Source organism: Pollachius pollachius, assembly GCF_949987615.1.
Source record: "Pollachius pollachius genome assembly, chromosome: 14".
Classification (NCBI taxonomy): domain Eukaryota; kingdom Metazoa; phylum Chordata; class Actinopteri; order Gadiformes; family Gadidae; genus Pollachius; species Pollachius pollachius.
Window position 1 is genome coordinate 15,865,845 of NC_136947.1, and position 16,728 is coordinate 15,882,572.

Below are 16,728 nucleotides of genomic sequence, written 5' to 3' on the forward strand. Positions count from 1 at the left end.
TTTAAAGAATAACTATTTAAAGAGCAAATCTCTGCTTTTAAGATTTTTATTATAAAGATAGTCAATTGCAGACATGTTTTCTACCGTGATTTATCTTCTAATTTCAAACAATTCAACAAAAGTGTATATTTGTAATTTACACTTTTGTATAATAATTTGTAATTATGTGTTATGATTGTTAATGCTATTATTGTTGTGGCTGTTTTTACAATTGATATTTTTATTATCATATTAAAACATTTGTGAGCTTTGAACACATAATTTAAGACTATATCAATAAAAAAATGATATAAACGCGATTCCTTATCGTCTATGGCACTGCCTTGCCTATCGCCACCCTGTAGGAGGCGACATTGTGATTTGAGTTTGTCATATATATATGCCTACTAATATGTGTCGATAGTTTAATGGTCTATACTATGCAGTTGTTCAGTAGGGTATTTAGAGTTGTGTAGTGTCGATGGAGCTTAGGGTTCTATCATGATTCAGTGGCCATACTTATTATCCTGTATGGTTCTATAGTTTATCAAGTATTCCATTGTGTCAAGAGTTATATAGTTTATCATTCTGTCACACTGCAGTCCTGTATGGTGTTTACTGTTATATAGCATTATAGTGTCCATATTGGCCTGAATTGTTCTATAGGTTGTTCTTTTACTGTATGGTGTGTATGGTGTTTGGTGTTATATAGTGTATACTGTTTTAAGTGTTCTATAGAGATATATATGTAACAAGGTCCATGCTACATGCCATCTAGTTGGCTGCCACACTCCACCTAAGTGACTTCTATTGGGCTTCCCAAGACCAAAGGACGCAGGGTGGTGGTGTTGGAAGACTTGTTTATTGCATAGGTTGGTTGAAAAAGATACACGGACAGGTGTTCCATGTTGCCATGTATGTGTGGAGATGGCTGGTTGAACATGTGCATACTGATTACTGAATGTGCAACAGGTGTGCAGGTGGTATGTAGGTCTGCAGTGGGAAGAAACGCTGCAACCATGTTTCGTTCCACATTGGTCGGATCCCAGGACACGTGTCTCCCATCATGCAACTTGGTCAGTTCTTCCATGTCCGCGTCCTCGAGCTGAAACCCAAACACCTAGGAGAGGATCAGAGATGACATGAGGGAAATACATGACTTACTTGTGAGATTATAACAAAGCAAACAGCAACATTATATTGTATGTTTGATGTTAATTACTCTATACTTGCGTCCGTTTTTTCGTACTCTTTCGATTTTGGTCGATTTGGGTGTTGTGACAATCTCGTTCTGAGAGCCATAGTATGAGGTGTGAATATGGATCAAATGTACACAATACAATGCAATACACTTTTGCTGCAATACACTTTTGAAGTGAACAGAAAAACATAATTTAATTATATTAATGTTATCAAGGTGTCCATTAAGAATCAGAAAATCAAAAATCAAAGCATTTCAGTTTACCGTTATCCTATCAAAACTCTTTATGAGCGGCCTTTGAGATGTATATAAATTACTTTGACCTTTCCCTGACAATATATGTGGAAGGTGTCAAGCGGATACATTCCTCTGTGATATGCTGTGGTTATTTTATGTTTTGGGATCCTGTCGTCCATCACACATCATAGACATCATAGAGACCATTACGCTCCATGACCATGACCATTATGCTCCAGCATATGCAGATCTGGGCAGGCGCCCGTCTGTACTTCTCTGCCAGTTTAAGGACGGTTGGGTCCCCCAGAGCTTGTCCCTTGGCCAGGGGGCAATACCCTTGAAACACGATGCCCTCCCCCAGTCTCCAGAAAAAAAAAAGCCACAAAAACGTTTGACATTAAGGTAAGGCAAGGCAAGGCAAGGCAATTTTATTTGTATAGCGCATTTCTTACATCAAGCAATTCAATTTGCTTTACAGAGAAAAAGACAACAGTATCATTTATAGTGAAGAAGTACATGCAAGCAATATAACGAAAGACCTTCAATGAAATCACACATTTACTATAAAAATTAAGAGAAAAAGATAAAAATAAATAAAAAATAAAAAGGACCTTCCGTAACATTTCAGATATGAATCTGACATTAAAATATAAATGGATAAGAATAAAAATAAAAAAGAGAAGGAAAACATTAGAAATTTTAATAGTATGCATCACCGAAGAGCTTATTCTTTAGTTTTGATTTACAAATAGAAGTTGTGGGAGCATTTTTAATTTCTTCTGGCAGTTTGTCCCAAAGTTTAGCTGCATAAACACTAAAGGCTGACTCACCACATTTTGTTTTGGCAGTAGTTTGAACCAAAAGATTTTTGTTTTGAGACCTCAGTGATCTGGCTGGGATGTACTGTATGAACATGTCATGTATATAATTTGGTCCAATGCCATTAGGCGCTTTAAAACCAAAAAGTAGAGCTTTAAAATCAATTCTATAAATAACAGGAAGCCAGTGTAAGGACATTAGGATAGGGGTGATGTGCTCACTCCTTTTAGTCCTGGTTAGCACCCTAGCAGCAGCATTTTGTATAGTTTGTAGTTGCTTTATAGTTTTTTTGGGAATCCCAGTTAAAAGGGCATTACCGTAGTCTATCCTGCTAGAAATAAAAGTGTGAATACTTTTCTCTAGGTCACTCTCTGACATAAGGCTCCTTCAGTCTGACAGTACCCAATAAAACAAATCATATCTTCCTAATGCAAGGCATGGTAGTGTATAGCATTCTTCAGTTTGTGTGTGGGAGTGAGTGTGTATTTATCCTTTCCATAGCATGAACCTTAAGGCGAATAAGCTTCCGGTCACAGTGGAGCTCGTGGAGGTCCCTCATATATTCAGGGAGGAGGTCAAAGCTGAAGACCTGTAAGAGCACATTCAATAAACCAGGCATCAGCCATCACAGGATCACTATGCCCCTCCTATAATATAAAGAATATATAGAATGAAGTGTAACAGAACAAACTAATGAACATGCATTTAATAATTGAGTAATGTTACGTTTAGAATATCTTAGGGACAGATACATACGCCTCAGTGTTATTCCACTCCTTGTTTGGGTTACTTCACATCAGTAGGGTCCCAGCTCACATGTCTCCCATCATGCAACTTGCCCAGTGCTGCCATGTCCTCTTCGTCCAGTTGGAAGCCAATCACCTGCCGTGGCAACCAGGAGGAGAATGGCAGAAGTAGGAGTGAGCATTTGACTATTAGGTCATGAGGTGACTGCCAAACCCCCCTAGCCCTCCGCAGCTCCCTCGTAACTTTTAAAGGGGTCGTATACCACCAGGTGTGAGTGTGATTAGCCATTACAAGCCATTTTGAAAATGTGTAGCTTTTTGACATCACAGGTGGGCGTGTCAACCTAGATGTGTGCTGGATGGATCAGTCTACCATCCTACCTAGTGGACTGTAGCAAACATTGCTCATCTATCTGTCATACATCTAAGGTGGACACACCCACTTGTGATGTCAGAAGCTGCACATTTTCAAAACGGCTTGTAATGGCTAATCACAATCACACCTGGTGGTATGATATGTTCTCTTTAAAGGAGATGAAAAAAAGTGTGTGCAGCTACATGCAAAGGTTCGGTTGTGTTGTTAACCTACTTGGCAGTTCTCTTCTATCCTCTCCTTTTTGGTCGATTTAGGTATTGTGACGACTCCATTCTGAAAGGAAATAAAATCTCACATTTACCACAAATTAAGTGGGAACGCTTTATTAAAAAAACGAATGTGGTACGTTTTTGAAGCCATATCTACCTGTATGCTCCAGCGGATGCAGATCTGGGCAGGCGTGCGTCTGTACTTCTTTGCCAGTTTGAGGACCGTTGGGTCCCCCAGAGCTTGTCCCTTGGCCAGGGGGCAGTACCCCTGAAACACGATGCCCTCCCCATGGCAGTACTCCAACAGCTGCCTGGGCTGCTGGTACACGTGGTACTCCACCTGGTAGGACACACACACACACACACACACTTTAAGAATAGGATGTTGCATGCATGCTTTTAACATCACCTGTGTAATTGCAATCTTCTACAGCATTAAATTGCTGTTCTTGTATAAGCTTCTGTTAGGTCACTTATCTTTTTTTCTCCATTAATTACTAAGCGTATCATAGAACAGACAACGGTCATGGGCCCAGTTTCTCGAAAGCATCGTTTGCCTGACTGTTTCGTGAAATTCGTCGTACGAGCATCAGTTTTCACACCGTTTCCCAAAAGCAAAAAAAACAAAACAAACATACAAAGAAAACTGGTGTGAAGAGGTAAGGCCGAAGAGGATAACCACTGTCAGAGGAGCCGCCACTCTCCCACAATCAATACCCAGCTAATTTGGCCATAGACTATAATAATACTATAAAACAAGTTTTATAGTATTATTATAGTCTATGGCCAAAATTGCTTTTTAATGATGCTATGTAGCCAGACAAATCTTTTTCTTTTCAAGGATTTAAACCAAGAGTCATTTTAACAGCTTCAACAAGATGCACACATTCGCGACAATAAAAGTACCACAGCCACTCATCTACTATTGCGGGCACTGAAGTGTATGCTATCTCATTTGTGGAGACCTTTGTGCTTCATATTAGGCAGCAATTGAAAGAAACATTGTGAACCATAGTCATTTCATGACACTGTTACAACTGCGTCGTGGTAAATAGAAGAATGACAAATGCACATCAGTTTTGACAAACAAAGTTTTTTTTATTTTCTGTTGGATTTTCTGTCTGTCTCAAAACTCAAAGAAAAAAAACAACCACCCGGAATCCTTCCGTTGTCTATTCAGCTTGGGCATCTAGAAAGAGAACAAAAATGCCCCATGAAAATGTGTTCACAGCTCATTTATCTTTCCCAACATCCATATCAAATACCTTAAAATGTACTGGAAATATGCATTACCTTGTTGCTCTGGGAGAATGATGGAAAGGTGCTGCTGCCCAAACTTCTCCTCAAGGGCAAGCTGACGTGCAGCAGTCTCCAATTTTGCCCTCCTCAGAACCATCACCTCCTCTTGGAATCTGGAGTCTCGCTCGGCGGCTTCCCTCAGAAGACCACAGAAGTCCTTCAGCAGACTCACTTTCTCCCTCTCCAACTCCACCAGGTCTTGGCTGCATTGGCAGCTGTTAAATGCGCTTATTGAGGCTGTGGCAGTTGAGGCGGTTGGAAGGGTTGAGTAGGCGCCAGCCGAGGTGGACTGGGGGGAGGATCCTGGGTCCCTAATCCTCCTGCCATTGCTCCCTTGAAGGATCTCCCTCTTCCGTGGTACCCGCATGGATATCCACTCCCCCGGGGATGCCTTGGGAGGCTGGGAAGCCTATGATGGCCTTTGCTCGCTCTTCCTCATCGTTGAGGGACTGTGCCGTGTTCGCCCCCGCGCCAGCCTAAATTGTATGATGTCGAAGTACCAATGTTTTCTTTTTTTTGGTCAGACTTACAAAGTGCTGCCATTTTTTTCAGACCTCCACACCGGACCTATTGGTACCAGTGACCGCGTTCATTCTCTCTGCTATTTCCCCCCGCTTCTTAGATTTTTGCTTGTTCGTGTGGGCCCTTTTGAACCGGTCGAATAACAGGCCGTGGTTGGCTTCTACCTCCTCAAGGTGAATGTAAAGTTCTTCTGCTTTGAAAGTTTCTCTCCTCTTTTGAGCCTTGTCCCCCATTTTGCAAAAGGCCTTCCCTGTTTCCGGAGGGTGTGATATAGTGTGATATAGTGAGCAATTAATTAATTTAACAATAACGCAATAGGCTGTTTAGCAATATAGCATATGTTGGCCTAGGCCTAATCAATTGTGTTTTAATATTTTTAGCAATCACATAAGTGTAGCCTATTCTTTTCGTAGGCTACTCTGCTTTTGGCTTTGATGGGGAGATATTTTTTGCTGCAACAAAATACTGTTTCATCTAACAACATTCCTGCGTCTTTCCCTCCTACAGAGCCCATTTCAGCACTGTGTCAGTTGTACAGTTACAAGCCTACAAACATCGTTAGAGCGGTGCACACGCGTTAATGTTAAGAGGAGTTTTGTGAAACAGACTTTTTTTTCATATTTCTAAAGATCGTTCGTGAGAATTCGTGGATCCTTCGTTATCGGGAAACTGGGCCCTGTCTAGTACGCTTTTGATATAATTATTTATTTGAATTTGATATACCAAGCTGTATTTATGATTGTACTCGGTGGAACCCTTACTTGATTTACATGTGGTAAGACACTACAGTCCTCCTTGAGCTGTTCTAGGTGGGGGACCAAAAAGTTGCTGACTCCAATAGCACGGCACACCCCTACAGAAAGAACAGTGGTGTTAAGTGCGTCACGTGACCTGGTTCAAGGTGAACCAACATTATTTTGTTTGGACTTTTACGAGAAGCTTACCCTGGTCATGAAGCTCCTGAAGGGCTCTCCAGGTCTCTGCTCGGACCTCTCTGTTGGAGAGGCCATTTTGCTGACACCCAGGCCAATGCATCAGATACAAGTCTGGAAAGAGGAAGAGAACCAGAGTTCAAATGGATCGATACAGTGAGGCAACAAAGGGTTTACGAAATACAGGAACAGAGTGTCGAGGGAGGAACGAAATGATGAGTAAAGTAATGAAAGGGAATTCAAGGGTTTTTACTATTACCTCTAAGACATTTAGCGACTATTATGTCCCAAGCAATTTATAGAACACCACTAAGAGCAGGTTTTCCATCATTCTCTATAATGTCTACAGTTCAAGTCTCAGACGGCATTCCATACACATACCAGCATTTATACATAAGGTATAGATAATATATTGACAAACATTATTTAAATGAAACAATAACAATGGGAGAATTTAACTATACCCATAGAAGGATTATAATCAATATCATGCCTTGTATTCTATATGAATGAGAAAGCGTGATAAAACACTTGAGGCCTCTGAGGAGACCCTTGCTTCTTAGAAAGCTTATCCAAAGCTTATCACAAGGCAGTAGCATCCGGAGAGATTTCAGGTTTGTTCAGATCGACATACATCTACGGTATGTGCAGGGATAGATGCCTTCAGGCTTAAAAACTGTGTGCAGAAACTGGATAAGCAGGTGTTCTACCAACAAGCCCGGCTTTTATATTCAAATTCTAAATCAAAGCCTCAAACTTTATTCACTTGTTTTCTGATCTCTTTCCTTTTTAGAGTTTAATTGTTCCACAACACAATTTTGTGTCACGATCAGGATTTGATCCGTGCACACTGGTGGCACTGAACATCGGATGACCTTTCTACTCTGTTTTCCACCCTTATCTCATTCATAAAGCAAATAAGGCATGATATTGGTAAGCCTTCTAAGAGTATCGTAAAATTCTCCCACACTTCCATCAAATATAAAAGTTAAAAACGGGCCGGCTTTTATTTTAAATGAATGAACTAACTCATACCAAAATATTCCACACCCATCCGAGAGCAGGAGTCAAGACAAGACTGCTTGGCCGCTTGGTATCCATAGTCGCCAGGCCAGAGTTTGTTGGTGAGCCAAAGGTCGCCCCTGGGAACCCCACTCTCTCTGATGGCTGTTCCCAGTTGTTCCTCACAGCCGTACCGCTTTGCGGTGTCAATATGCCGCACGCCGCACTTTTTGAGTGCATGTAGAACCGCTTCATGACTGTACCCTCCTCTATGTGAGGTCCCTTGAGAGATATAGTCGAGTCAGTTAGTCAACAGTAGGGACCAGGTTAGTTCTGCTGCAGTGTAGTCAAACGTTTGAGGCCATCGAAGAGGTCTACCATCACGCACAACACCTACGTTGCAAAGAATCAACCTGAAAAACAAAAAGACAGAGGCAACAAAAGGAGATTACAATAAGAGATTAGCCGAATACAATTTACCTAGCCCAAGCATTGGTATCTGTAGTCCATTAGACAGCGGCACCTTAGGAAATACCGACGATGCCATGTTTTGGGAACAGACTAATAACTTCAACCCTAACTTCAACTAAACACAATCAGTGCACTGAAGTTTTCATATAACACCGTTTAGCTGTTCATGTTTTACTGGTTTAAAACACTGCTTCCGTAGTAGTCGACCTAATCCAAAAAGGTTTTGGGTGAGAGTCATCTCTGTTAAATCATTCAGAACTCAACCAACCTGTGCAGTGACTTTCCGGTTACGCCCACTAGGGGAGGAGTTACTAGACGTCGCAGACGGGCACTCTGCAAGGGATTACTGTTTGCAACTACATAACACGTGGGCGAGAATCACAGCGAGTAACCTGGTTGGTAAACTTAACATTAGCTTATTGGTGAAGAATGATAAACTATTCGTTTTCACTGCAAACAAAATAAAGTATTTTAATGACGCGAGTGAGATGATTCCTAACCCTACCGCAAGCTGTTAGCTGGCTAGCCAATAGCAGAGCTGCTCTTCCATCCGCTTTCTGGTGCCTGTCAACAAACAGTGGAATCTATCTATAATGCCAAATCAACAGTGACGACGAAATGAGGTGAATGTTCTAAAAGTTGCATGGTATACTGATCTTGTCTGTGATTATCTCTTCCAGTAACCCATGTGTAAGTATCGCTCGGAGTCCTGTTCATTCGAGTGCTCTCTCCCATAACACAGGGTCCCCCGTGCCTGCATCAACCTCAGGAGAATTCATTTAGTCTGGCCTCTCCTGCTGCTGCTCTTGGTCGGTGCAGCTCTTACCGCTCTCCTGCCGCCCGCCGAGGAGCAGAGCCGCACCAATGATGTCCTTGGGGCGTTACGAAGAGCAGCAGCCAACAAACCCTTACCTGACAATCATGTCTACAGTACAGAAGACACGGAGGAGAAATTTACTATTGTCATTCAGACCTTTAACCGAACAGACGTTCTGCTTAAATTGCTAAACCATTACCAGGCAATGCCTCATCTCCAGAAAATAATCATAGTCTGGAATAATGTCGGAGAGCAGACACCCCAAAAGCTTTGGAACTCCCTGGGACCACATCCTGTGGAGGTGATCTTCAAGGAGCAGAGTACCAACCGAATGCGAAACCGGCTTCAAGCATTCCCGGAGATTGATACAGATCGTAAGTGCATATGAGTCTTGATTAAATTGTTTGGATGCTGTGTTAATGCCTCTGCAAGCGTTGCGTTTTGTTCGGCTCCCTGTTGACCTACTCTCATCTTTGCCGAATTTGTAGCTGTGTTGATGCTGGATGATGACACCCTGGTCAGTGTCCCGGACATCAGTTTTGCTTTTTCTGTCTGGAAGGTAATTCCTGTAGAATAGTTCAAACATAACTGTGAATGTGTCATTGGAACCAATGCATAAGTATGTTGGTTTGATGGCCATGTATCCATGTGCTCCACAGCAATTTCCCGATCAAATTGTTGGGTTTGTACCCCGGAAACACGTGGTCACAGCAGGAGGAACCTATACCTATGGTAGCTTTGAGCTGCAAGATCCAGAGATTGGTGGAGGAGACAGGTAGGACATGATTTACGTCCATCATATAGGAATATAGATAGCCATTTTGTAATAAGGCTACTGACTGTCTACAAACTGCAAACTAATATTTGCATATATGGTTCAGTGTTACCCCTGTATTAAGTTACCATGAAACCGGGCTTCTTTGTACATTTCTCACTATTCGTTCATGGCAGGTACTCCATGGTGCTGATCGGTGCTGCATTCTTCCACCGCCGCTACCTGCAGCTCTTCCAGGAGCAACCTCAAGCAGTGCACCAGCTGGTGGACGAAACGCAAAACTGCGATGACATCGCCATGAACTTCGCCGTTTCCCTCTATTTGGCACAACAGCCGAGGTCGTTCCAGGGCACGCCGAGGTCAAAGGGCATCGTGGCCAGCCGGCCGTCGGGGGTGTTCGTCAAACCCGTGGACTTCCGTAACCTAGAGAAGGAGGCGGGCAGTGGGTACCTGGGGATGTGGCATCGGCCTGAACACCTACTCCAGAGGTCCTACTGTCTGAACAGGCTGGCGCAGATCTACGGCTCAATGCCCCTCTGCTTCTCCAACCTCATGCTCTGCCAGTTTGGATTCCCCAGCTACGCTAACCACAAGAACAAAGGCTGACGTCAGGGATGCTGTAGTGGTGTGAAGGCAAGCCGCTGGGGCCTTAACGGAGAGAAGGACTCGAGGAACACTCTTGTAAGTGTAGGGGCCTTGACTGGCAGGGTCGGAGTGGGGGGTTGTTTTCAGGACCCATGGTCCTGAAAGGTTTGTGTTTTCAACACAGGATATAGGAATGCAGGATACACTCAGCGATTGTTTTGCTACACTTATTTTGCTAATTTCTCAAGAATTAATTAAGAAATATTGAGAGCTGATTACAAGGATACCTCATTGAAGATACAAAGTGGTGATAACATGGGAAATGTTTCATCCTTTGACATCTTCAGGGAAAATGTAAGAATTATAAACACTGCCTGTTCATATTCTTGACTGTGTGTTTCTCAGTCAAAAGGAACCAAAAAATCTGATGGATGGAAATGATCAATTAAATGTTGATGATCTGTTGTTGCCTCAGTGGAAATACAGGAGTTACAAGAAGCAGTTTTGAAAGATGGACGCATACGAACCTGTTCGGTCTAAGAGGGTCATTAGTGTAAACATGCATGTTTTTCATCTCAGGTTTTACAAATTAAGCTTTGACAATTTCTCAACAAATAGAGTTGGTTGCCTGTTTTGCCTTTCTTCCAAAATTAGGTACATTTTCTATTAGGTACATTTTTATACTTGAATCCATTTCAACAAGCATTTTTGTTATGTCTCCATAATATTAAGATTCATGTTGAATGAACTGGTCTAATAAATTACCTGCCATATTTATAAATGTATGATCTCAATGTAGTTAAGACATATGCTTCAACGGTTATTGGTCCTGTAATGCAAGGATAGCTCATAAACCTGTAAATTTGTTAACAATTCAGAAGTTTAATAAGCTATTAACTGACACATTACATGGATTATATGATTATATTTGATTATATTTGATTAATGCATGCAAATGTATACCTCATTTTATGCTGGATGTTGTTGAATAAACTAAAGTTATTGAAATTCCTTAAAGGGGTTATCTTTCCAAGTATGTGTAATACACCAAGCACAATACAAATGATTTCTAAATTGGAACATAAATAACTCAACATGTTCAACCACAATGAGCAGTTCATTCCATAACATTAGAAACGGGAACTATCACCATCATGTGGAAGTAACACTTTTATTGAATGATACCAATACTGATAACTAACACTCTCAGATCAAGATTGAGAGGAGAGATTGTTTGCCTAGGGGAAGGTTAAAAAGTCTCTCTGAAACTATTCCAGACTTTATTGTCAATGTTATGGTGAAATGCAAACCAAGACGTGGGGTGGAAGGGATTTTTGTTTGTTTCAGAATTGATTAAAAGCCAGAATTTTTCAGTTGTCAACCGATTTGACAATTAAGCAGTAACAACACTTGAGTGTTCTCTGTATCTGCAGCAGTCACTCTAAATTACACTCATTGTGGATAATCCCATTGTTCCAAACTTTGTTTAAGACTTAACATCTACATTTAGTGTTACAAATGTCACAGAAAATGCAACCATTCATTATTCTCTGTTATGATAGCGCACAAATAAAATAAGATAAGTACCATTTCAATGCTAATTGGACAAGAACTTGTTAAATAGTATACAGTAAGAAAACATGTAGCCAGTAGAGCATCCAGTTCTCATAATTTTATTATTTAATCAGCTTCCAATTGGTTTGTATTGTCAAACTCCCGCAAAACATTTGTAGGCTATAATAGCCGATCATCATAATCATGTCCTTTCATAACAACCTCTTGCATGGTTTTCCACAGTGGGATTGATGATGGTTTTAAAAGCCTGCAATGAACACAAACTTTCCGAATGAACCCCAGACTTCAGGTTTAAGTTTCCATAACCAACTTCTTGGAGCTGGTCCCTGGTCTTATTCTGCACCAATAACAGCAATCAAACCTTGTTGACCAACACCAGTTATCCCATCCCTCCCATCAGCTTCTTGAGCTCTCCTTTTACCAGTGCAACAACCTCAGGTCATGAAACCAATACAGCTGTGCAAACACAACATGTTCAGTTCACTGACCGTCTCATAAGTTAGTGAACGTGTGGGTGGGGTGACCCCACCCGAGGGTGCGTGGCTGTGTGAGAGCCTCACAGAGACCCTGGTCCGCTGCCTGGCCGCCTCCCACCGTTACCAGGGGAACGGAGGTTATGCCAAAGCTTCACAAACGGCTCCCTGTTCCTCCAGATCACTTTGTGGCCGTACGCTACGTACCATCTGCATCAGAAACCGTCAGATAGAAAGGAGATTACAAACATATCTACCTCAGGGAATTAGTGCAGAAAAAAAGGTTAACTTGTTAACTAGGATGTAAACCTTTGAGATAATAGTAGGAACACCCATAGGGAATTTCAACTCTTTCTGTTTTCTATGATGCATATTTCGACTTTTAGGTTTATATTGGATTTGTTTCCAAACCCAATAATAACATCATTGTTATCAATATGCTACTAATATGTATTCTTATAATGTTTTCTACCTAGGCACGACACTTACACTCCAAAAAGAGCTCCTCCCAGGTGAGCTGCATGATCCAAATACCGCCAGCCCATTACCAGTCCCGCTGTGTCCATGGCGATAAGGGCCTTCAAGGCCTGGGGACAGAAAAACAAGAGTCAGGATGACAGACAAGGGCAGCCGGGCATTGAGTAATGTAAACGTCAACAAGTTCATCTACTCCGTCAATGGGCTACTTTAAAATGGAAACTCCCGCTCAGTTTGAAGGTTACATGCACTTTAAATCCCGAGACAACATACATACACACTCTGACGCAGTCCCCTTGGTGTATGTCACCTTACATTCCCTGCTGTAAACGTGACCATGGGAAGGAGAATTATGCCCAGTTTGGCCTCTGGCACCTTGGCGCACACCGCTGCCAGCACAGTCATCACCGCACCGGACTGGAGTTCAAACAACGAGAGCACATCAGATAGTATTTTAGGTGAATAGCTTTATTGGTATTGTTTTGTATTTCCTTTTCTAACCTATCATAAAATGAGGTTTGGTGGGTCAAAACCGCTAGTGCGCTCACCATGGAGGCTTTACACCTTGAAGCGACCCAGGTTCGATTCTAACCTGTGGTCCTATGCTACAGGTCATTCTCTCTCTCTACAAAAATATGATGAGGTCATCAAGGATGGCTTACCGCTCCTAATGAGGGATACAGCCGACCAGTGGCTGTCTTACAGCAGTAGCTAACCATGTTGGAGATCGCACCTGCAACAAGACAAAAATAAAGGTGTGTGAGCTGAGGCCGGCAGGTAGCATCCAAACATTTACACAGCAATCACCAACACGTAAGAAATACTACTAGAAATAATACCCTCTGTCGATCCAATCCACTTCCTGTAATCAAATTTAAATGTATCATAAATGGCCGACTACTTTAAAACAAATATAGAGATGTCTTTTATGATTGTTGTTTTTGTTTGATAAAAAGTCACTTTTTCTCCTTTCTCTTCTCTTTCTGCTAGTGGAGTTGAGGCAATTCAAAACGATACAAGTCTAACTTGACTTAAACAGGAGGCAGAGCACTGGATTCAATTAATTTTCGATTTGACTAAACACCCTTGTAACATGCAAGCGATGCAATTGAACCCAACCAGTGAGCCAATATGCATTTTCAAAACAAAAGTCTCCCCAAAAACTGCTCTGACGCAGAATGCCGTTATCACCCACACGACCACTCTGCTCGTCGGTGTACGATAATTACGTCTTTTTATGATATCACCAATAGTTGCTTCAGCAGGGGAGTATTCGTACCAGCGGAGAGGTAGACGGCGAGGAACTGCTCCCTGCCTAGGAGGGAGACGACGCTGGTGGAGAAGGTCCACAGTACGTACATGTTGGCCACCATGTGGAAGGCCGAGTAGTGGCTGAAGGAGGAGAGGACCATGGGAAGGCACCGCGTCTCTGGATGCAGAGGATGAAGTAGAACATCAACAATAGGCAAACAGGTCCTATTCTGTTATTATTCACTGTTGATTCACTATTCACTGTTGTTATTCACTATTAATTCGCTATTAATTAACCGCTTTGGACCTTTTCCAAAGCAGTGAATTTGCCATAAGGACCTGGTAGATGGAGTTACAGGTAGGACTTTGAAACAGGGGGATTGAACCAAGTCCCTTTCGGCTTGGGGAAAACACCACAGCCGTGTATGGTGTAGTATTAGTGACGACATGCTGGTTAACGTTTTGCCATACACTGGGTTCATTTCACAATACATTGTAAACCAATGCTTCCTATACAAGCCTTATAAAAGTCTTGGATTATAATACCATCACCAAGTCTGTTCCTGTTCTGGCTCTTGATCTTTGGTATTCTATGTAACTATTTTGTAAAATGCACTACGTCTAGAAGTACTTAACAAAGATCCAACTCACTGGCGGCTGGGTTGGCTGTGAAGTATTTGATCATGGTTCTTTGCAAAGATGGGATTCTCCAGCAGCACAGCACCAGGGCATTGACCGCTATAATACCTAGAGAGAGCAAGAAGGACAAGCACTGAAGACCCTAACCAATGCAGAGTGTTGATGTTTAATCAATACATTCAAATAAACTGTTACTATACTGTTTTCATAAATGACTATTTTATGTTACTTTGTGCTTATTTTGTGAAATCCAACTAAGTAGTCAGAATAACCATTTTAGTGCCAGATTCATGAAAAGCAATAAGGCACATGATGTCATGGTTTGCAGTGCTTTTAGGACAGCTATTGGGAATAAAATACTTTTCATTCATCTTTTATGGATGCATTTCCATACCATTTCAGACATTTGCTAGATTTGAGGCAAGGAGTGTGGTCATCAATGAGAATAACATCCAACCGAGTCACAGCGTGTATTGTGTTCAGCATGGCGTACCGGCAGTGGTCCTCTGTCCCTCGGAAAAGCTGCTCCATAAGTCGTCTGCCGAAGACAGCAGAAGGATCAGCTGCTTCTGGACACCGTTCAGCTGGTTCCACCAGTTGTGCCAGTAGGTCATGTCCTCTGAACCCTGGAGCACACATTGACCGGGTAACTTCATACAACTTAATGAGATTTGTCTCAACGTTTTGTTTGAAGTGCTGCAGACTCACCTTCAATTCTTTATTTGGTTTTGCCTCTTCCCTGACTGTGTCGAACCTCGACTTCAGGGACTCATACTGCAATATGGCCGCCACACCAAAGGAACAGCCTGTAAACTAGCATGGAGTCAGACCACAACAACGAAACCTTCCCATTGTACTAACAGGTACAACAGACATTGTCACCTTATATGGTTTGAAACTGGGACTGGACACAGAACACAGCACGTACAGGTTAATAATACAAATTTGATGGAATGGAAGAATACAAGAGTGTGACATACCCCTATTGTGAAAACAAACGGTTTAAAAAGCGTTGGTCGGGCCCTAGGAGAATGTGCAGGAGGTGGTGGAGGAGGAGATTTAACATTGACTGGGTCTCCTGCTTTGGAGGAGGCAAGCTCTGTCTCTTGGGAAACATTCCCTTTGTTTGTATCTGTTCTTTTGGCTTCCCGACGGAATGCACATCTTTGCTGGTTGTGTGGGTTGAGTCTTGAACCAAGGTGGAAAAGGTGTATTTGTTAATTGATGTAACAACAACACAAGCAAGAAATGTTGAATCGGACCTTCACAAGCAGGTCCGATTAAACATTTGACAACATTTGACGACCTCAACATCCATCTCTTTATTGTAAACAATCGATTACTACGTATACCTCAGGACACACTAAACACAAAACAATGCAACTAAAATACATGATGTGATTGTGACATACATAAAAACAAAACATGATAGAGGTGCTTTCAATGATAGTAGTAAACTTTCGTAATTTTCAGGCATCTGCGTAGTTGTTTATAATTTTGCTTCAATACATAGCGGAGCTCATTAAACTAACTATTGGTAAGGAACTGTCAATGATGCTTTGCAGTTATTTAAACATACATCGTTATGAGCTAACGTTATGTCACACTGATATTGAATAAATATCAATTTGCAGGCAAATGCAATTGAATCACTGTCGGTGTCAGCCCACACAATGTATCAAGAGTTATAGATTATTTTACTTACCTGCTATCTCTAGGGGATGCCTTCGCAGATCTGATAAACCCCGTTTTGGTCAATTGCATAACACATCCTCGCCACGCCATGTTTACAATGACCCCTGCAGTCAGTCTGAAGCCCCTCCCACAACGGCGAGTCAAAGATACACGTGACCTGGCTCAAGACAGCCCCCTTTTAGTCTAGCTTTGCGTGTCACGGTACAATATCTTTAAGTTGAATGTAAAAGTGCTTTGCTGACATCTAGTGGCGTATAACTTATTAGTCCCGAAAAAGAAATGGGATGCCAACTGTAAAAGTTTCAAACATAGAGACAATAGTTACTATTCAATTACATTTTAATTATTTGATTAAAATCTGAATTTGAGGATGTTTGATGTGTGTGGGTGTGGGTAATCTTGCATGTACACGTGTGTTTGTTTGGGGTACTTTAGCTAAGCTTTACATTTTTTTTATTGCCACCTGGACAAGTTCCAGTGAGATCCCAAGTTGGTCAGTGCTCCAGAAATAGGGGAAGAAGGTTGAATTTAAATTTAGGCAGCTGCACTGCAGTATCTGCAGTGGATCTGCTCCCCTCCAGTTTACCTATTATCATCGGGAAGAAAAACAAATATTGTGGAACAAGTTACACAGGATGTGCAACTCCA

The 16,728-nt window shown here is 41.8% G+C and overlaps 3 protein-coding genes across 4 annotated transcripts; 1 reads left to right on the forward strand and 2 right to left on the reverse strand.

The window, feature by feature from the left end:
* Positions 1-1,835: 1,835 nt before the first annotated feature.
* On the reverse strand, positions 1,836-8,056 carry LOC307086325 (putative oxidoreductase ZK1290.5). Of its 2 annotated transcripts, none has more exons than XM_079751490.1 (8): positions 7,803-8,056; positions 7,356-7,604; positions 6,333-6,434; positions 6,150-6,241; positions 3,725-3,907; positions 3,572-3,631; positions 2,993-3,118; positions 1,836-2,825 (listed from the first exon to the last, which is right to left on the reverse strand). In XM_079751490.1, the coding sequence occupies exons 1-7, from the start codon at positions 7,867-7,869 to the stop codon at positions 3,023-3,025; spliced, it is 849 nt and encodes a 282-aa protein (XP_079607616.1). In that variant the 5' UTR covers positions 7,870-8,056; the 3' UTR covers positions 1,836-2,825; positions 2,993-3,022. The 2 variants fall into 2 exon arrangements, with proteins under 2 accessions (XP_079607616.1, XP_079607617.1); XM_079751491.1 differs by having other exon boundaries at positions 1,836-2,883.
* Positions 8,057-8,283: 227 nt separating this feature from the next.
* On the forward strand, positions 8,284-10,734 carry extl2 (exostosin-like glycosyltransferase 2). The gene is made up of 5 exons (XM_079750469.1): positions 8,284-8,416; positions 8,536-8,984; positions 9,099-9,169; positions 9,270-9,385; positions 9,562-10,734. The coding sequence occupies exons 1-5, from the start codon at positions 8,412-8,414 to the stop codon at positions 9,989-9,991; spliced, it is 1,071 nt and encodes a 356-aa protein (XP_079606595.1). The 5' UTR covers positions 8,284-8,411; the 3' UTR covers positions 9,992-10,734.
* Positions 10,735-11,736: 1,002 nt separating this feature from the next.
* On the reverse strand, positions 11,737-16,170 carry parla (presenilin associated, rhomboid-like a; the record flags this gene model as incomplete). The annotated part of the gene is made up of 10 exons (XM_079750334.1): positions 11,737-12,228; positions 12,508-12,605; positions 12,811-12,912; positions 13,158-13,228; positions 13,775-13,924; positions 14,398-14,493; positions 14,879-15,011; positions 15,094-15,198; positions 15,366-15,573; positions 16,091-16,170. 10 exons carry the CDS (start codon positions 16,168-16,170, stop codon positions 12,102-12,104), a joined length of 1,170 nt encoding a protein of 389 aa, XP_079606460.1. The 3' UTR covers positions 11,737-12,101.
* Between the last annotated feature and the right edge of the window lie 558 nt (positions 16,171-16,728).